The 20,916-nt window shown below is 43.9% G+C and overlaps 1 protein-coding gene across 2 annotated transcripts in view; it reads right to left on the bottom strand.

Moving 5' to 3' along the window:
- Positions 1-4,258: 4,258 nt before the first annotated feature.
- The window catches only part of RTN1 (reticulon 1), a 123,996-nt gene continuing 107,338 nt past the window's right edge, over positions 4,259-20,916 (bottom strand). For both annotated transcript variants that reach the window (XM_074543967.1, XM_074543968.1), the window contains 6 exons: positions 9,550-9,757; positions 7,335-7,473; positions 6,402-6,471; positions 5,968-6,014; positions 5,827-5,885; positions 4,259-5,082 (listed from right to left, as the gene is read on the bottom strand). In XM_074543967.1, the coding sequence (XP_074400068.1) occupies positions 5,040-5,082; positions 5,827-5,885; positions 5,968-6,014; positions 6,402-6,471; positions 7,335-7,473; positions 9,550-9,757 (566 nt within the window). In that variant the 3' untranslated portion in view covers positions 4,259-5,039. The remainder of the gene's footprint in view (positions 5,083-5,826; positions 5,886-5,967; positions 6,015-6,401; positions 6,472-7,334; positions 7,474-9,549; positions 9,758-20,916) is intronic.

Raw genomic sequence — 20,916 nt, 5'->3', positions numbered from 1 at the left:
ATTGTTTATTTTATCCTTTTTTTTTTTTCCTCCCCAATTAAAGAATTGTTATTTCCTGCTCCCATATTTTTGCCTGAGAGCCCCTTAATTTAAAATTTATAGCAATTCAGATGGGTGGGGAGGATTTACATTCTCCATTTCAGGGGAGGCTTCTGCCTTCCTCAGCAGACTCCTGTCTTTCCAAACCAAGACAGCAGACAGCAAAGACAAGGAAATGAGCAGTTCAAACAACTGAGAGAAGCAAGACAAGCCCATTTACCTGCTTAGAATCCACTCCCTTTTCCCTGTGCACCTGTGGAGAAGGGTCTCCACTCTCATCATCTTTCACCTGTTTTGTCAGAGAGGGCTCTGTCCCTCTCTCCTGCACGGGTGCTGATCACCAAGGAAGCCTGGCAGCAATGAGCAGAGCCCTCTCCTCCTCCTGCTCCAGGCACTGCAGCTTTTGACTCCTGTCAGTGGCCACATCTCACCCTGACCCAAATGCCACATTTTCTGCAGTGCTGCATGTTCCAGCCAGGCTCCCTGGTGCCAGCAGCCCAACTCCAGCCATTCCTGGCATCCCAGGAAATCCACACACACTGATGGAGCAGCTTTTAATCCTCTGCCTAAGAAAAGGATGTATTAAGAGGAGTCAGGAAGAAATACATCACATTTGGTCTTCTCAAACCTGCTCTGGGCAAACACTGGGCTTGCCATAAATTTCCCTGGCCCATATGGAGAGGGAAAGGCTGGTAGGATCACAGCTGACTGACTTGTAACCCACCAGGACAGGGATGGGAGCCAGCTGCCATCTGAAAGCAAGCAGGGAGACAGCAAAAGCGATGGGGGAGCAGACAGGTTCTCTTTAAATGGATTAGCTGCTCACAGAATATTAGAACATTCTTATCTCCTCCAAGTTCCAGGGCTTTCCTGGCACTCATGTGCTTTATGATCCTACTCTCACTAGATAAATATTAAAGAGCAGAAGGAACATAAAAGAGATCAGTAACAGAGGCAAATACAATGTGTAGAGGAGTGGAATGTTGCTGAAGCACCAAGAACCAGGGAACCAAAACCAGTGACCTTAGAGACTATTCACATTTCATGTGAAATACCAATGCAGTAATCATTTCAAGGCACAGGAGCAGACATTTAAGTGACATAAAGCTCTGACAGAACTTTTAAGTAATCATTGAGTCTCTACTGAACAGGCAGCAGTTTAGAAGCAGGGTTATAAAGTTTCTGCAAGGTACAAATGAAACCATGGAGAAGATATTGTAAAGTCACAGAGGATGAGAAAAGACTCATGTAGATGTTCTGACAAAGTTTTGTCACCTGCTAGCATGCTAGCATGGCACTCCTGATTTTATATCCCCAAGTCAGAGTTAAATTACTTTCAGTTCCAATTAGCCCAGTCATTTGGGCTGGCTTTCAAAGCTCAGCCCAGCAGGAGAACTTGTTATCTTCCTTGAAGAACAGCAGCAACATTTGATATTGAGCAGATCAAAAGTTTTATTTACCTTACCCAGCCAGCTCCCAGCCATGGAAAGGTCTGGTCTGTACCTGTCCCTGCCTCTAAATAAACCTGTGGCATTCACCCTGGAGAGCTCTCAGTTTCCTCTCCAGAAAGGGAACATCAGCACCCCCAACCACGCAGAGATGAGGAGGGAGGCAGAGCCCAGGCCAGGAATTTGGCGCAGACCTTCCTCCAACCACCTGAACACCCTCCCTTGGTGAGGTGGGTCCTCAAAACACCCATCACTGCCTTGTCTCATTAAAGGAGCCTTGGAAGGAAGAGCTGACCCCTGAATCAGTGGTGATTTGTTGTCCAGGTCCCTCACCCATGGGACAATTTGAGGATAAATGAATGGTTTACACCATCCCCTGTATTTTATCCAGGCAGAGTGAGCTACTTCCCAGGTTCCACCTGCCTAGAAACACCCACATGTTTGCTACTTTTACCAGTCAAGTTTTCCCACTGCTGCTTTTTACTTAGCAGACTGAGATCAGAAGCCAAAGGGCTTCACAGCCTGTGTATGTCAGAGCACAGCGCATGAATGGGTTATTCTGCTGTCTTCAGCCATCTACTGTAATCACACTAAAATATTTTAACATTCTGCTGTCTTCAGCCATCTACTGTAATCACACCAAAATATTTTAACAAGTACAGCTCAGTGTTGGTTATTTGCCCTCAAACTTGTTTGAAAACCAAAAAATATAGATGTCCAACACTCCACAAGGTGCTGCTCTATGAGTGAGACTTACAGGGACACTGAGGGTGCCACAAACCTTCCCTCCCCATAGGCACAGGGACTCTGTTATTGCAAGGTGTGTAGCAACACCAGGAATTAGCAGAATTTGGCTTTCTCCAAGCTTCCATGTCCAAAGGCATCACGGAAAGTGCTGCTGTGATCCCAGTAAGGGAATGGTGGCCACGAGCATCATCAGCAATTCAAACCCTGGCTGAAACCCTCTGCTTCCCCCACATCCCAGGGTGGGATTCCCAGCTGGTCCCACCCACCAGGTTAAGCCACCTCAGCTGGTCTTGCAGGCTCTTACTGGCAAATATATGGAAAGTCAGAGCAGGTCTGAGGAAGTTGGGAAATTTGCTTGGCAAGGTAGGATGTGAGAAAAGGATGTGGGTTTGAGAGGTGTGTGTGCAGGGGTACAGTCAGGGTGATTGAGGGCTGGGATTGGGGTTTGAGAGAGAGTGATCCTGGGGGAGACAAGAATGGGAATCTTGGTCTCTATTGATTTAGGCTCCTGAGAATAGTTGTACTCTTCCAGAAAGTTCATTTTGCTTTATTTCCAAATATGCAGGAGATGTAGCTTCTAAATTGTGCTTAGGGTTCAGCATTGCAAAAGGCCAGTCTTGGATATTACTGCACTGGAGGTGTGAGGGAAAAACACATTTAGGGGACCAGGAAGATGGGACATTAAATGGGCTCATTTTCAAAATCAACGTGTTGGGCCCACGCACTCATCTTGTAAGTAGTAAGAATTCTGGTGGTGAATCTTTATCTTCAGGGATGCTTTGTATGGTCTGAACTCCCTTCCTCAGAGACACAGGGAAATCCACAGTAGATAAAAATGAGGGTTCCTGTTGAATTTTAACTCTTGGATGCAAACTGCACCTGCTAAATACTCCATTTGATCAAAACCAATATATGTTCTTTTAAGACATTCAGTTTCTCACTGAGGAAAAAATGTTCCCATCTAGCTGCCGATGACATTTAAAATCCAACCTAGCATTTTAACATTTAGATATAAAGCTTAAATGAAAATAAGGGTATTTGAGACTTGTCACAAGAATTAACTAGCCCACAGCCATATCAGTGTTTCTAACATCTCCTTATGTGCACTTGGGTTTTACATTTAGATACAAGCAGAACTGCAGCCTGGCCTTGGACAGGTGTCACTGTGGCCATGTTGGAATTGAGACAAAGGTGAATTAATGAGTAAGTCTAAGGAAAGACTTCAAATTTACAAAGTTGGGACAAGTGTTTAAAAATCTAGTTCTTTGTATAAAAATAAATTCTTCACAAAACATTTGTGACTGAAAAAGAGAAAAACAGCAATTTGGCTGAAGATATTTTGATGTTCACATTTTAATATGAAAAAAAATTCCACAGGTGTGCTCCATGAATGGGCAAATAAAGCACTTACCCAATTGTTTGTTTTGAAGCACTTAGGATAATTTTCAACAGCTGGTTCTCTCCTCTGATGGCTTTCAAACACCAAATTCCAATTTTTAAAAAACTTCACTTTTGTACTAGAGGAAATGCTTGTTTCAGCTCCCAGCCTCTGGATTTGGTATTGATTCTGTCTAAAGCAGATTTCAGAGAACAGTTTTGGGTAAGACAGCAGTTGGTGATAAGGAAACTGAAGAGCCCTTTGTGATGTGCTGACACCTCCATATTGTGCTGCTCGTGGTTTGCACAGCGAGCAAATGGAGGAAGAGACCCTGATTCATCTACCTGATATTTGCTACACCACCATCAAAACTAAACAAACTGTGTGCAGAGATCTTCCTTTTATTCCAAGGAAGATCATCAAGATGTAAAAATATTAGATGACCTACTTACTCTTAGTTAGACACCTAGGATGTCTAACTAAGAGTAAGACATCAGGTACTACTTGTTGGACTGCACCATGATGTAAGGGCAAAGTGTGTGCAGATGTCCAGAGGAGAGAGAAAGAGGGAAAATGCTCCTTTTGGCACAGTGTGTGTCCAGCTCCCAAATGTCAAGGTAACCCCAGTGGTGACAAGAAAGAGAACTTTTTACATTTAGTAACATTTATTTCTGCATTCGGTATCAAGTACATAAGTGCAAATATTCAGAGTCCATAATTAAGTCCATTAGGAACTACAGAGAATGTAATACAAATTGTAATAAATTGAACATGCTGGAACTTTCCAGTTACCATACATGTAAATCAGCCTGTCAATCCTTTACGACAAAAGTACTGGGTTTTGTTTTCTTTTTTTCTTTTTTTCTTTTTTTTGAGTTATACAAAACTGATTACCATAAGTACTGATTACTGTTTATTTTATTTGTGCTGGAAAACACTAAAACATCAGTCTACAATTCTATATAGTTAATAAAGATGAATCCAACCAGCAACCCAGTGACGTAGAAGCAATTTTAACTATTGCATCAAGTGCGCTAAGCAGGAAAGCCCCTAGCCACATGTAACATTAAAAGTTATAGAAGCAATGCCAATAGAAGAAGGAAAAACACTAAAAAAAAAATTAAATAAAGAGGTCAATATTATTTAGGCTCTCACCATCATGCACTTTTATAAGCAACACAAAAAACCACATCTAGTACACTTTTCTCTTTACTATACTTTAGTGCTTGACACAAGTGATTGCAAATATTCTAAGTGCAGAAGCAGCAGGGGAAAAGCACTGCTTCTGAGTTTTATGTTTCTAAGATTATGGTGTCAAGAAAAAAAAAAGAATGATAAATTTGCAGTAAAGTGTAAGAACAGAGCTGTTTTCACTCCAGATTTCCCCATTATGCACTACTGTAGTCGATGAATTCTTGATGTCTGATTTACTCTGCCTTTCTCTTAGCACCTGGGATTTTAGCTTGAATCCTAAAAAATAAAGAAGAAAAAGAAAAAGGATTATATGGTGAGGCAGTTATTCCATTCCAGTGGTTCCCCACTTGGACTCTTAGGCAGGGTTAATCTCTAGTCCATGCTCAGTGTGTTGTCTCAACAGGTGAATAAAGTGCCATGAGAAACAGAAGTGATGCCCATCAGGTGTTCTTACAGGCCTGGTTTTTGATGGTTCATGTAATCTAGGGATATGCTCAGTGATATTCTCCCCCCAACATTATTTCTCCATGGTCTATTGCCTATAGAAAGCCAGGAATAGAGTCTAAAAATAGAATTTTGAGAACAAAATTTCAAAATATCACCCTGTGTCATGGAGATTTGAAACACTGAAGATCATGGTGCTTCCAGGTATTTGCTTTCTGAGACAAGGTAGTGTCCCAATCCCACTTTGGCCATTAATGCTATCAGCACATGCAAAAAACCGGGCTTGGAGTGATCAGTGGGGAAGAGAATGAACTCATTCCTTCCTGTTTGTCCTGGCCAGGTACCAGTGTGGACACCAGTCTGTGACTGGGCTGCTCTGCCCACAATCCCCCAAACAGCAGGGGAGAGAACAGAAGGACAGAGTGCCTTGGTCTGCACTCAGCTGGGAGGGTTTCTCCAGGCATCTCAACCTCTCTGGGAGGACACCACTGACAGGACACAGTGTCCCCAGGGCCACCCAGGTCCCAGCCACCCCCGAGGGCACCACAACCTCGCACAGTTGGCTGCTGAACTCACTTTGCCACCACCGTGTTTATGTGGGTCCGCACCAGCCCCAAGTATTGATCAATCTGTGCCTGCAAAGAGCAAGAGGAGACCAAGTCAAGGAGGCAACAACCAGGTAGGGCCACCCCAAATGCACCCTGCAGACAGACCTACCTGGTACTTGTCATATACAACGGGGAGAGTAAACATAGACACCACAGCTGAGGAGAAAAGGAGCACAGTGTTATGTTCTGCAGATCAGATTCCCCCAGAGGAGAGACCTACTTTGGTGGCAAACACATTATCGTGCCACTTGGTCAGCTGATCCACCAGGCAGCTTTGTATTAAAAATGCACTTTGCTCAAGCCTCCCAAATATGGAATTCCCCACTGCTCTGGGACTGGGAGTTGCACAAAACCATAAACTGCAAAGTAGCTCTAGCAGGAGGGACAGCATAACAGAACAAGTAATATTTACAGGGAAGGGAAATAAATGTTGATGGTTTAACTGAGGGGAAGGCAGGCCAGGGATAGGCTGTTTTGTCTAAGTTGAAATCTGGAGGGAGTTCAAGTTAAAAACAGATTTTTAAAAGAAATGCTGATTTTTACCCATTATCAGAAGAGTCAGGCCATTGAAGAGGGCTCCCACGTAAGTCAGCAGCCACATTAGTACTGCAAACTAAATTAAAGATGGATCATTACATCACCTCCAGTGCCAGCATAAGAAAAAAACAGTTTGCTCAAATAGCTAATATAACAGCACATTAGCCTTTTTTAATGTGGAAGAGAGTGGTTAAGGCACATTGGGAATGAGGTAGTTTTTCTAGGTGTATAAACCCCATTCTCTGTTCTGCTTCTCACCCTCTTAGCTCAGCTTTCATGTCTATTTAGGGCTTAAATTGCATCCATGTAGAACTCTGCATTGAGAATGGCATAGGCAGATTTCTGCATCCAATTTTTACGACGTCTGGGCAGATGTTTAACCCCAAACAGGTTAAACAGAGCCCTGAAGTGGTAATCCCAGGGACTGATAACACTTGAGGCTGAAAAATGGGTACATTTTCCTAAAATTCTTTAGTAATTTAGGAGCCTAACCTATGTCTGCTCTCTTAATGATCTTCCCCTTGCTCTAAAAGACACCTGCTTGAGTATAAGGCTAAAAATCAATAGTTATTTCAGCAGGGGGTGAAAGAACATCTTCTTCCGTAGCAGGAAATGCGACCAGATGAAATCCAGATTAACAGAGAGGACCATTATTTTATAACAAAGCAATAGAAAGCAAATTTCTGGGATGCTTCTAGAACTAAGGAGGAGCTAAGCTGTTTCTGCAAATTTTTACATCCTGTATTAGCTATCAATACATTCAAATGCCAAACCTCTGAAGTGCTGGAAACAGTTTTTAAATCAAAAAGCAGAGCAACTTTCATATTTGGAGCTACACAAAACTAGGTTTCATGACAACCCTGTCAACATGGGAAGCAGCTCTTTGAAATGTAGATTTATCCTCTAGAGACGGGTTAAAAATATTTAAAGCAATCCTACTTTTAAAGAATCCACAAGGTCCTGAACGAGAAAGAGTCTCCTCAGCTCTTTGACTGTGCTGTTGACGTATAGCTGGAGACAATCTGTGTATTTCTGGATCTGGTCCTGTGAAAGATTCATCTCCATCTCCAAGTAGGCTCTGCCAGAAACACAGGTCCCATTACAAACCTGGGAAGTTTCCCCAGCTGTTCACACTCAAACCCATCCACCCCATCATTCCCTTCTTCCCAGAGCTCATTTCTTTGTGCTGGAGCAATGAGCTCCCCTCCCTGCAGGCCCAGGGCCACAAGCACACCCTCCTCACCCTGCATGACCCGTCTCTCTGGGTGATGCTGAGCTGGGGCTGTTCACCTCCAGCCTCACCCTCTTCCCCCACAGAGCCTGGTCTTGATGGGATTTCTCTCTTTTTCTCACCCAAATGGGGATACAAATCTGATCTTGGAGTTTTCCCCACAAATTTCTGTGCTGCTCTCTGAGCTATGCACCCCTATCCTGAGTCACTGCTCAGAACTGGCCCAAGTGAAGCAGGAGGAGCAGCACCCCAACAAGATTGTTTTTTAGTGTGTGTCTGTAAACCACACCAGTTCCATGACCAACTGGTGGGCACAGCAGAGGAGAAAGGATCACTGTTCTTGTGGAGCAATCCCCCCAGACCCTGTGGAGAGTGGGGAGTGCATTGGCACTGCCACCATCACTTAGATATTGGGTTGCTGGAGAAAAGATATCAATAGTTGCCTTCTATACCCAACAGATTGTGCCTAGAAACAATGCCTTTTTCTCTTGCAGGTATGTTGTATTATCACCAGCTCTAAACTCCTTTTCTCTGCTTAAAATTTCCCATATCTTTTTGAGAAAAAAATCCCATGTCCTAGAGGATGATCTTTGTGGTGTTTAGTTTTTCTTTCTCTCTCCAGGATCTAAGCCAACAGAACCTTACAATTTTTGAGACACTGTGAAAATGTCATTATTTCCTGCTTTATGAGCAAGAAGATAATTTCTTCTGGCACAAAAGCAGTGCTTGGACATCGCCACAAAGCCACTCACTTGAAGGGCAATAGATTTTGCCCAGAAACAATGCTCTTTTCTCTTGCAGGTATGCTGTATTATCACCAGCTCTAAAGAAACTCCTGTTCTCTGCTTAAAATTTCCTGTATCTTTTTGAGAAAAAAATCCCATGTCCTAGAGGATGACAATTTTTGTGGTGTTTCATTTTTCTTTCTCTCTCCAGGATCTAAGGTGACAGAAACTTACGATTTTTGAGACACTGTGAAAATATTTTTATTTGCTGCTTTATGAGCAAGATGATAATTTCTTCTGGCACAAAAGTAGGGCTTGGGCATCACCACAGTAAGAGCCTGAATGAGAAATGTGGGACTCCAGGCAGCTCTTCAAAATGCAGTTCATTACATCCAAGGGGTTACACCAGCCCAGGGTTGTGGGTGACAGAGGCTGTGCCTACAGCTGTCAGCTCCAGCTGCAGGCAGGCCTAGAGACCCTTTGGTTTTGGTTACAATGCATTCTATACTTTGCTGAGCATCTTCACACAGTAGAACCAATTTATACCTTAACTTTTACCTATAGCCTATCATAACTACTATAATTACCATATTCATGTTACAATCCTCCAGTCACTAAAAGTTAGTACATTACAGTTTAAGCTAGAAGTTGTTTTTCAGTTTTCTTGCAGTGGAAAATTCTTTTTTCTACTTGAAACATTTGCTGTCTTGTTTGCCTGTGCTATCTTTCTGCTTGGTAAAATCATCTTCTTGTTTGAGGTGGGTTTATCCTTTGCTCTACGTCATAAAAACCCCTTCTAACTAACACACCCTTTGCCTCTTTGGTTATCCAGTAAGACTCGCTCAATTCTTTTCTTCTATATCAAAACTTGCTTTTGTTTCTATTCCTTCTTCAGATTCTGCATTCAAAAATCTTTCTGCTAAGCATCCATATCTGTGAGACTTCCTTGTAAACTTTCATCCTTCCCAAAAACGAAAAAGCCACTCACTTTGCTCTAAGTCATAAAAACCCCTTCTGTCTAACACACCCTTTTCCTCCTTGATTATCCAGTAAAACTAGCTCAGCAATTCTTCTCTTCTATACCAAAACTTGTTTTCATTTCTATTCCTTCTTCAGATTCTACATTCGAAAATCTTGCTGCTAAGCATACATATCTTGTCAAACTTTCATCCTTCCCAACAAGAACAAAGCCACTCACTTGAAGGGGTGGCCCTCGTCCGTCTTCTGCACGGCCTGTAGGACGGATTTGTAGATTCTGAAGCTGATGGTGGCCGAGAGGCCGGCCAGGGCCAGGTAGGCCACGACGCTGACGACGCTGAACTGGGTCAGGGAGAAGAGCAGCAACAGGAGGCTGCCAAACACGATCCCCGTCTGCTTGATGTCGCGCCAGTACAACAGGTCGATAGCTGGGGGGAGAAGAATAAATTGTTAAAGGCAGGTGGTTCACATTCTCTGAAAAAATCCCTTCATCCCAGGATTTTTTCTCCTGGGAAGCTGAGAAGCCTCAGGGAAAAGGAAAACAATTCTTATCTCATTTGCTTCTCCTCTGTTTTGCTTGTGTGCAATGTGTTTGGAGATTGCTTACCCACAGGTGAGTGTTTCATTGGATTCTGGTTCATACACTCTGAAAAAAATCCCTTCGCCTGGGATTTTTTCTCCTGGGAAGCTGAGAAGCCTCAGAGAAAAGGAAAACAATTCTTATCTCTTTTGCTTCTCCTGTGTGGAATGTGTTTGGAGATTGTTTACCCACAGGTGATTGTTTCATTGGGTTCTGCTGTGAGTTGTTTTTTACTCGTTGGCCAATCAGGGCCTAGCTGTGTCACGACTCTGGAGAGAGTCACAACTTTTCATTATTATCTTTTTAGCATTTTAACAAGTATCCTTCCTGTATTCTTTAGTATAATATAGTACTCTTTAATATAATAAACTATTATAAAGTAATAAATTAGCCTTCTGAGAACATGGAGTCAGATGCACCATTCCTGCCTTTTTTGGAGCATTTCCCAGCAAATACAACAGGCCAGAGCTGCAAAGGCATCGGCGGTGGTCCCTACCGGCCCAGTGTGACCCTCAGGGAGCAGCGATGTCTCCGCTCACAGCAGCACCAGCAGGAGCTCCTCAGCAGGAGCAGCAAAGGGACTGGAGCCACAGGCTGAGGAAATTACAACCGATGACCTACTTGAAATCCTTGTTTTGCTTCTGCCTGTGCCTGGGTTAGATAAGATGGATGAGTATCTCCAACCGCAGCACGGTGGGTGGGTCTCTTGCAGCAGCAAGGCAAGTGCAAGCTGGTTGCAAGTGCTTTGTGTTGTTGCTAGGGCTGAATGGAAGATTTCAACCTACCTTGCATTTACTCAGTCTGAAAATTCCATTTTTTAAATTTGTTTTTGTTTTTAACAAGTTCAAATGCCAAATGCTTGATCAAGCATTTTCCAGTTTTGGTTGTTGATAAATGAATGCGGAAGTTTGGGGCTAGCCACAATAAGCCATTTTCCTATTCAAAGTTTTGACAATTTAATTTTGTTATTTCATAAGTTTTGAGAAAGGAAAAGACTCCTGGTTTTACCACTGCTTAATAGTTCCGTGAGTAGGAAACCATTTTTCAGGTAAGGCTTTCAAATACAGAATAATCTTTCTTGCAACTCAATCAAACCTCAGAATCAGAGAAAAAAAAAAAAAAAGCTTTCTGCTTGTTATATAACTTCCCCTGTCCATGGGAGGTGCTGGCTAGAACAAAACAAGTGCATATGACCATTTTCAACTAGTGCATTTTTGTATTTGTAAAGCAGTTAACTTTTACAGTGTTTTCCACCCACTTTGTATATTTTATCTCAACCTCTCTAGCAAAAAAGTATCAGAGTCAGCCACTAAAATAGGAAAATTTTATGAAAGGATTGTGGAATATCCAGTCCACAAAGGTGAATTAAATCTGTTCACACCCACAACCTGTTTCTGAGAGGACTCTTCATCCAGCCAGAAAACGTGCTCATGACAACCTAAACAAAACAGCTTTAATTTCACACACTGCACAAGTCCTCAAGAACAGCTTGAACACAGCACCAGCCAAACAGATTTGAGAGATGCCACTTGTCAAATCATTCTGAACAAAGAGTAAATTCAGGAAAACTGCAATCTGTCAGGAAAAAAAACCAGTCACTGATACTAAAAGAAACAAAATTAATCCAGCCTCTTAGTCCTTATAATCAAATCAAATCTCAAAAAATTGTGAGTCATCAGAGAGTGTTTGCCTTGAGTCAATGAGTTCTATTACTCATTACTATTACACATATTAGCCTTGCTTTACAGTGATGGGCTTGAAATTAAAAATTGCTGTTGTATTACTGAGCTCTCCTCTCTTCATGCACCATTCACATCCAATTATACTCTCCATCAATATACTCTATAAATGAACCTTTTACTATTTTTAAGTGTTCAGCACTGGACCTGTGGTCATCAGCACACATGGCTGGATCCTATGGGCTGCATGGAAGCCACAGGACAAGGGATCTTGGTGCCTGTTTTGGGATCCTGGGTGCTGACCCCACAAAACAGGGACCAGTCTTTTACAGATAGGTGCCCATGCCTGCTTCCTGCAGAAACTCAGGGGCAGGGAGTTTGGAATGCTCCAAAATGCAGTTCCAGCATTGTCAGAGCACCTGGACGAGGAGGTTTAACAGCAGACACAGCTGCATTGCAGGACACAGCTGGAGCTCCTGATTGCTCACAGTGATGAGGTGATGGAGCATGCAACTCCATCCTTGCAAACCATCCTTACAAAATGGCATCCAGAACACAAGGGTGCAGGTTTGGCCATTTATCATAGTCTTTTGCAGTAAAGATACTTGAAAATCCTGCAGCTCAACTGGGTGCTGTCACCAGTGAGCACTTGGACAGGAGGTGTTTTATTTTCTGTGAGGGTGATGAGGCCCTGGCACAGGGTGCCTACAGAAGCTGTGGCTGCCCCATCTCTGGAAATGTTCAAGAGCAGGCAGGATGGGGCATGGAACAAGTGGAAGGTGTCCCTGCCCATGGCAGGAGGGGTGGGATGAGATGATTTTTAAGCTCCCTTCCAAACCAACCCATTCTAAGATTCTCTGATTATTCACAACCTGATATTTTTTGTGCTCAAAAATTAATCTGTCAGAGTACTGAAAATTTATGTAAATCTGCCTGTGAGATACTTAAGTTGTCTATCACACAAAACCTTAACAATAAATTGCACAGGTGAGCTGGTGTACGTGGTACATAAGCTGCTGATGGCAGAAAAAGGACACGTGCCAGGGGAAAACATTCCCTGGGACACAGGCAGTAGAGAGGCAAACAAAGGAGAAATGAGCCAAAAAATACAAACTGAACTCCAATAGAGCTCCCTGAGTCAATCCCAATTAATTATAAGATCTATAATGACCAACTAAGCCTTTTCCTTCCAACGATCTTCAAACTCATACTCCTGCAGACTGGCAGTGGGCTGCATTCTCATGCAGAGAGATGCCAAACTGCATTTTCTCATTCTCCTCAAAAGGGAAGATGCTGAGTTACTCAAGACAGGCCTGCCCAGGTGTGTGTATATCCTGAAAGCCATCTGTTCCTGCCATGGAATGACTGGGACATTTACTCAGCTGTACCAGGTAAGGAAAGGATCAGAGCGAGATGGATGGAGGCCAAGTGACACAGTTCTGGGAACAAGAGCATGTAAGAGGGAGGAGATGAAAAAGCATCTGGCCTCTTTCTGCAGCCAAAGGAGACCTGGGAGAGAGGGATCCTGTGTCTTTTAGACCTGAGGCAAATATTCCCATGTGCATGAAAAAAAGAAGTGCCAATTGCTAGATGGAAAATCTCAGCACAGAAAAGGGAGATACGAGTTCAGTTTTTTTACATGGCTCTCCCAGTGCCCACATCCATCCAGGGAGCACATTCCCCTCACCCACAGCCTGCCAGCTCTGTCAGGACTCTCAAGGGCAGGAAGAACATCTGCCTTCTCCTCATCTCCCCTGAGGGGACATGGAGCTGCAGCACTGCTGCCCTGTCCAGCTGTTTGGGTGGGATTTGATGTTCCTGTAGCCATTCCTCCTCCTCTCCCTTATGGAGAAGGGGCTGAGCCAAACCTCTTTGCAAAAGGTGATACAGGACAGAGATGAACCTCAAAGCTCCTTGGGCAGGGAAGGGGAAGAAGGAGAATCCAGAACTATAAATCTGTGGAGACTTGGGAAGACTTTGGCTGGACAGGCCTCAGGGATTTGAGCTGTATCAGCTCCCCTGGAATTTAGATGCTGCTAAAAACACCTGAGCTGCACCTGTCAGAACCGTGTTTTCTCTTTCAGTAGCAGCTTCAGTCACTTCAAAGGCTTTTTAAGTTATTGGAGAGGAGAGGAGAGGAGAGGAGAGGAGAGGAGAGGAGAGGAGAGGAGAGGAGAGGAGAGGAGAGGAGAGGAGAGGAGAGGAGAGGAGAGGAGAGGAGAGGAGAGGAGAGGAGAGGAGAGGAGAGGAGAGGAGAGGAGAGGAGAGGAGAGGAGAGGAGAGGAGAGGAGAGGACTATTTCAGTTGAGAGGCATCTACAACCATCACCTACTGTAACAGCCTGACCAATTCAGGGCTGACCTGGTTTTGAGAGCATTTTCCAAATGCCTCTGAAACACTGACAGGTTCGGGGCATTGACCTTCTCTCCAGAAGCCAGTTCCAGGGTTTGATCACCCTCTTGGTAAAGAAATGCTTCCTTGCTGAGACAGTGGTTAAATACATTTTTCTCCTACATTTCCTTGCCTAAACAAGGAAAGCAGGGAGAGGAGCTCTGGGTGAAGAATGCCCCAGCTGGGATCCTTTGCCTGGCTTCCTCAGAGTGCCATTTTCTCCTGTAACCATTTACACCAGAGCCAAAGTACCTGTCACATCAGTGTCTGGTGCTGTAAATAGAGACCAAGGGGCAAACAAATGAGAAATTTTCTCATTGACCATCAGGTGAACTCAGATTTGCATCAACCTTCCTCACGCCCTTTCTTTTTTATTCTAAACAGGAATTAAAATTAAAGATGAGGCTGTCCACTGTTGGAATATGAAATGCAGGGAATTCTCAGAACTTTGGACCTGTGAACCAAAACTTAGAATTAAACACAGACCTTGCAAAAGGCTACCAAGCTTAGGTGTTAGAATTGAGAATGTGGATTTATAGTTTAAAGCAAAGACACATTAAGCTAAGTAGAGGAAAATTTAGAGTTTTAAAGTACAGTACTGTAGGTTTGTGTGTCATAACATGATTGGCTTAGAAAGCTTACACTGAAACATGAGTCCATAAGATGAAATATTTGAGGATTGGGTCAAAACCATAAATATCCTTGTGGACAGTGTTTTATTGGTCAATAAATCTTTAAAAGGTCTTGTAACTAGAAATCTTGTGACCTTCTGAACCATGCAGTGAAGATGTGAGCTGAGCTCACCCTTCCTGCCTATGCAGAAGATAAGAAAAATAAATCGCATCATCAAAAGCAATTCAGAGTCCCGTTTCTAACTCATTTGAATTCCTTCATAAATCCCCACAGTCCACCACATTAATATGTGGACTCACCCTATATTCATGTAAAATTGATTGAGATACCAAACACTCTCTGACCCCATGGGTTTAGTGTCTTCCAACAGGTGACTAAGTACAACCAGTGCCTGAGCTTTGCTTGAAGGGCATCTGCCTGTTCCTCTTCCTTGCCACACTGAAGAGACAACCAGCCAGGCTCAGAGCAGCCTCCCAGCACATGGAGACGCAGTGGGAATGGGGATGACAGGCCAGGAGAGGAGCTGGAGCTGCAGCTCTCACACACACACACCCTCCTCTGCAGGGCCACTCGCCAGCACGTGCCAGCCCCACGCTCAGCCAGGCTCAGACAGCTTCCAGCCCAGCTCCAAGGTGCCTACAGCACTCCCCAGACCAGCTAAAGGACAGAGGATACCTCCCAGCACAAATTAACCACAAAATAACTGAGTGCTTTGGTCAATCAGAAGGGAAGGAATAAAAAGTCCTGGTGTGGCGCAGGGTCCTGCAAGCGCTGGGTGTTTTACTGGGCAGGGGTGTGCGTGTGCATGGTGCTGCCCAACCCCACCACAATGGCACAATTCTGAGCAACGCACGCTGAATATTCATGAGGCAGAGGCTGGTGCCACGTGAGGCTGTGGTGTGTGCTGTGCATGCAGTTGGACAGGGGCTCAGTCTGTTTGGCTAAGCAAGATCCACTTCTGAGAGCCAAAACTTCAAACCACCCAGTTTGCAAAAGGGGTTTGGGCATTGAAATCAGCCTTGGCTTCGCTTGAGGGTCAGGCTCCTTCTGTTTGGAAAATCACTACTGTAAAATCCTACCCCATGCCCATTAGCATGCAGAAGCTGTTCTGCTGTAGCTTTCCATGATCTCCCTTTAGCCTCCTGGAAGGAGGGAAGCAACATCACTCACTTTGCACTCTTAACAGTACAACTCACCAGAAGTCTGAGTCATTTGTGGAGGTATAAAAGGACTCTGGGTTTTGCCAGAACTGCCTCAGACTCAAAACTATTTGCATTTATTAAGGCAGGCTTACCATCTTTAAGACAACAGCACTGCAGGTCACTGCCGCTGCCTTTGAAGAATTTTTTGGGAGAAGTGTGTCTGATGAGCTGTTTGTCTGCAAGTATTGCCTGCTTGTGCTTTTTAACTCACACCAGAACTCACAAAATGATACTCAAGTGGTCTTATAGCTGCAAGATTCTTCAAGGTTGCCAAAACACTGCTTCAAAGCCACATTTCTGGCAGAACCTCATCTGGCTAAATGAATGGGATCCTGCACTTGGGGCCACAGGCTAGCAAAGGTGAACTCTGTGGTACAAGAAAGCACCTGTTAATATGGACAGCTGGTAAAAAGCCATGTTTGTGGGGCAAGCTGAAATGAACCTCACAAATATAAGAAACAGCAGCAGCAGGCAGTGTTTGTGCCTGCAAGGAATGGCTCCCTAGTGCCCAAAAGCTCTCACAGCTCTACCATGGCCTGCAGCAGAAAATGCTTCTGCTCCTCTTGGAATCAAAGAAGCCAGAAGAAAGATGTGGGGGCTGGAAAGGGTAGTCCAAGGTAGAATGATTAAAAATGCTCCTGAATCCATTCTTGTTAGGGTCTGGAAACATGAGGGCTGGGCCTTGGGGGTTTTTGTGGTCCCCAGAACCTTGTGGTGTGAGGCAGCTGCAGGCCCAGCTCCTGAGCAGAGACCCCAGAGGGAGAATAGAGGATCCAGACCAACCTGTAGCTAAAATGTCCTCCTGCACGGTTATGTTTCCCAAAAATAATTTTGTAGGAAAAATGAGAATCTTTCCACTCCATGTCTCAAAGAAAGCATTTTAGAATCAAAATTAATGATCAACCAAGCAGAGACTGCACAATTCAAATCTTCCACAGCTTCTCCTCTGAAAATCTGTTCTCTTCTGACTTTGTATTGTTTTCCTCTACTGCAACAACTGGGTGAAAAATGATTGTGCAAAAAGCAGCATTTCCATGGAAGTTATTACAAAAATTGTGAGCAAAGCCCTGGTACTCAGCCTCCAAATGAAGCCCGTGGGCCTTGATGATTATATAAAATATTGTATGTAGTATGATGATTATATAAAAGGGTGTAAGTAGTACACTACTAACACCTTTGGAAGTGATCAAGCTGCCCTTCCCATCATCAAGGTACCATCAGGTCTGCTTAGGAGGTAAAATCAGTGGGTTGTACTGTTTTACTCCCTATCTAATAATAGTTTTTAAGAGAAGTGAGAAAAACCTCCCTGTACACAGCATTTACTTGTGTACATGGTGTAATATTACAACTTCATAAATATAAATGACTTCATAAGGCATTTATCAGACCTTCTGGGAGTGACAAAAACCCAAGAAACACAATTTAAGAAGAACAACCTTGTTTATAGTGCTGTCACAAAAGTATTTGACAACAGATGAGACAATGCTGTAGGTTTTGAGTAGAAATAAATACTGCTTGCACTCAAAGCAAGCCCAGCTTGCAGGTTTAGTCACAGGCTGCAGGACCAGCCTTTCCCTCTCCTCTCCAGTGAAGGATCCAATGTGGACAATGCTCCCCTTCCCACAACAGATTTGATTATAACGTAATACAGATGGATACATGGTTTAATGAGCAGTCTGCTGCCTTCAGGAGTCCGCTGGGATGAGCAGCAGAGCCAAGAGAGGGTATCTCTGCTGTTTCATGAGGCATAGCTCCTGATCCTCCATCTCCAGCCTTGAGGAATCTCTCCATGCCTCTACCTGTTGTACACACTCTGACCATTGACTTCCTGTCCTCAGTTCAGCTTTATAACTTTACCATCCACTTGTTTCAAGGTTTAACTTGAAAATTCACAGCTTCTTAGTCCCCTGTGTCGGATGAGAGGAGACCTGGAACAAGAATAGGATCAGGGAAAAGGAAAACCTTGATGCCCTCCATGTTATTTCCTACAACATCTGCAAGATCAAGATGTGAGCAAAGAAATATTGATGGATTGCCTCATGTGAGGCACCAGAGTAGGCTTGGGTAGACAGGAGAGGACTGGCAGTAAAAGAGGATTGTCAGCAAGAAATCAACCCTACAACCACACTACACATGAGTCTACTGTAGCATTTATTATCATTAATTATTAATTATTATGTGATTGCTGCTATTAACGATTATGCTGTTGTTATTTTCATGTGAGAGATGCTTTAGGACTGGGATTGAGCACAGCAGCAGGAGAAACACACAACTCCTGCTCATCAGACTGTATCACTGCCTGCTTTGGGCAGTTTCTGAGGAGGATGTTATTGCTCTCACCTTAATTGAGCAGACACCAAGGAGACCAAGCAGAGTCCCTGAATGCAGACTCTGACTGCACACAATGCTATGGAAATGTGAAGATTCTCCTGAGATGCTCCTGGACCAAAGGAATAGACTTGGGCTCCCTCTTAGACTCTACCCAAATAGTCAAAAATCTGCAGATTTTCAAAATGAGTGGTTCAGACCTATGTTACTTATAATTAAATATGATGTGGAGAAAGTACCCCTGCTGATAGCATAAAAGCCTCACCAGAACTCACTTCCCAGGGACCTAAAAAAAAAATGAAAACAAAGCAGCCCTCCAATACTGCTTCAGCTATTATCCCCGTAATGGAGTTTAAATTAATCCTCAGCGAATGCCTCAATATACTCTTACTTTGGGAGAATTTTCACCTTGTTCTGGCTATGAAAGAATATTGTCCATCAGGTGTTAAAAGACACGGCTCTGAGCAACCTGGTCTGGTGGGAGGTCTGGTCCCTGGCCATGGAAGGGAGGTTGGAACTGAGTGGTCTTTAAGGTCCCTTCCATCCCAAACCATTCTGTGATTCTGTCCTCGCTCAGCAGGTGTGCAGAGCACATTTTCTCACTGATTCCTTTTGCCATCAACAGGAATGTGCTGGAAGAAGAATTGATACAATTTCTGCATCAGTGACCAAAAAAAAAAAAAAAAAAAAGGCAGCAAATCTGAAAGTCGTAAACAATCTTGACAAATTTCCTTCAAAGTTCACAGGAAACCATCTGTGAAATTAGGAAATAAACGCCCCACAAGTTGGTGTAGTTTTATGAAACTGTGAGCTAAATTGGTTACACCAGGTGTTGAGTTGGTACCAGGGCTTTGGCCCTACCAAGATCCAACATAAGAACCAAATACTGGGGCAGATCTTTATCAAATGGATCCCAGCTGAGACATCAGCCCACAGTATTTCCAGTAAAGCACTCAAAGTGCTGGCTGAAGTTTTATTCTCATTATAAAGCTGTAATTAGGCAGACTTCACAACTGTCAATAAGATTACAGATTAAGTGCATGCAACTGTATTATTGTCATTGAAATTCTTTATCAGTCTTAAAGTGAGGAACATTGCCATGAGCAGTTGCTGCAGCTTCCCATCACCCTGTGGAAACCAATGGATGTATCAATCAAGTAAGAAAGCTGCCTCTCTGAAAACAGCTGCCAAGGAATGATAATCAATAACTGCAGTCCCAGCAGAGTTATGTCAACTAGATGGATTTGATGAAGTCTGCAGTCCCTTCCCACATTAAGTTATAATTATAATGGGGGTAATATTTAGGATAATTTCTATGAACACTTTATGGGCCTGTGTCTTTGGATCTTTTAATTTTTCCTTTTTTAATGAGCCTTGCAGAAGGTTGAAGCTGCAGGAGCAAGCCTGACCAGCCAAGAGCTGGCAGGTAGAAGAATGGAAAAGGGAATATTCATGAGGACCAGTGTACTGACACCAAACAATTCATCCAAGCTGGGTGAAAACCTGGGCACTGATCTCCTGATCTCATCTCTGTGGTGCCCAGCAGCAGAACCCGAGGGAATGGCTGGAACTGTGCCACAGGAAGTTTAGGTTGGATATCAGGAAGAGGTTCTTCACCCAGAGGGTGTTTGGGCACTGAACAGGCTCCTCAGGGCAGTGGGCACAGCACCAAGGCTGGCAGATCCCAAGGAGTGTTTTAGCAAGGTGGTGCTGGTGCTCTCAGGCACAATGTGGGATTGTTGGGGCGTCCTGAGCAGAAGTTTGATGAACCTTGTGAGTCCCTCCCAACTCAGGATGTTCTATGGTTTTATGTCCTCCCTAATCCAGAGAATGTCTCTGGCAGAGTGCAAACCTGCAATTCCCCAAAGCCACCTGTGTCCTGCTGAGCTGAGTCCCTGGGGAAGGCACAGGGACCTGTCCTTCCCCTGCAGCTGGAGGCTGCCCTCGCCCAGGAGCTCCCAGAGGGGAGCTACACACTCTGTCACACTCCTGTGTCACACTCCTGTGTCACACACCCAGCTGGCACAGGCTATAGGCTGTTCCTCCAAGGCCCACAGCCCCCAGCACGCCCAGGCAGGGACATTTCTCCTCACACTCATGCATTATGCATGGCTCCATCCCAGCCTGCTTCGAATGCATCACCTTCCAGTGCGGAGACGACTGGGGCGTGGAACCGCTGCAGCTCCCCAGAGCCACCCATGTTAATATTCTGAATGAAGCAGGTGCCCAGCAGGGCTGAATTACTGTCCTGCTCACCCAAAGGCTGCTGATTATCTACCTTTGCTCTAATCCTGCTGTACCTGCAGGATGGGCAGGTAAAAACCAGTATTTCTAAATGTGTGCAGCAACAGCAGTTGATTCACTGTAAGGGAAACTCACTTGACTGAGTGGGGCAAAGTCAAAGCCTCACCAAGAATCTCGGCAGATTCTCACAATCCCCACCCAATTTTACATCAATTATAACTACTATAGGATCAATCCAATGATACAGCTAGTTGCAGGCTTGGTTGTTGAGTAATCAAAACTTTTGTTAACCTCATTGTCGAATCACCATAATTTCCATAAAAATATGCTCTGTATTTACTGAGGTTTCTCTCTGTATCTGTTACACTCACAGACACATTCCAGACTTTTCAGGGAGGAACCATAATTCCATTGACAATCAAGCTGGCAAAATTATACAACTCCAGATTTGCACAGAACTGATATTCCAGGTTGAGACAGAGACAACATGAATAATAGATATTAAAGGAATCAATGGGTTGTCTTTAGTC

Source organism: Zonotrichia albicollis, chromosome 6 (genome assembly GCF_047830755.1).
Source record: "Zonotrichia albicollis isolate bZonAlb1 chromosome 6, bZonAlb1.hap1, whole genome shotgun sequence".
Lineage (NCBI taxonomy): Eukaryota > Metazoa > Chordata > Aves > Passeriformes > Passerellidae > Zonotrichia > Zonotrichia albicollis.
Note: the sequence above shows the minus strand (reverse complement) of the source record. Positions and strands in the feature narration are given on the sequence as shown.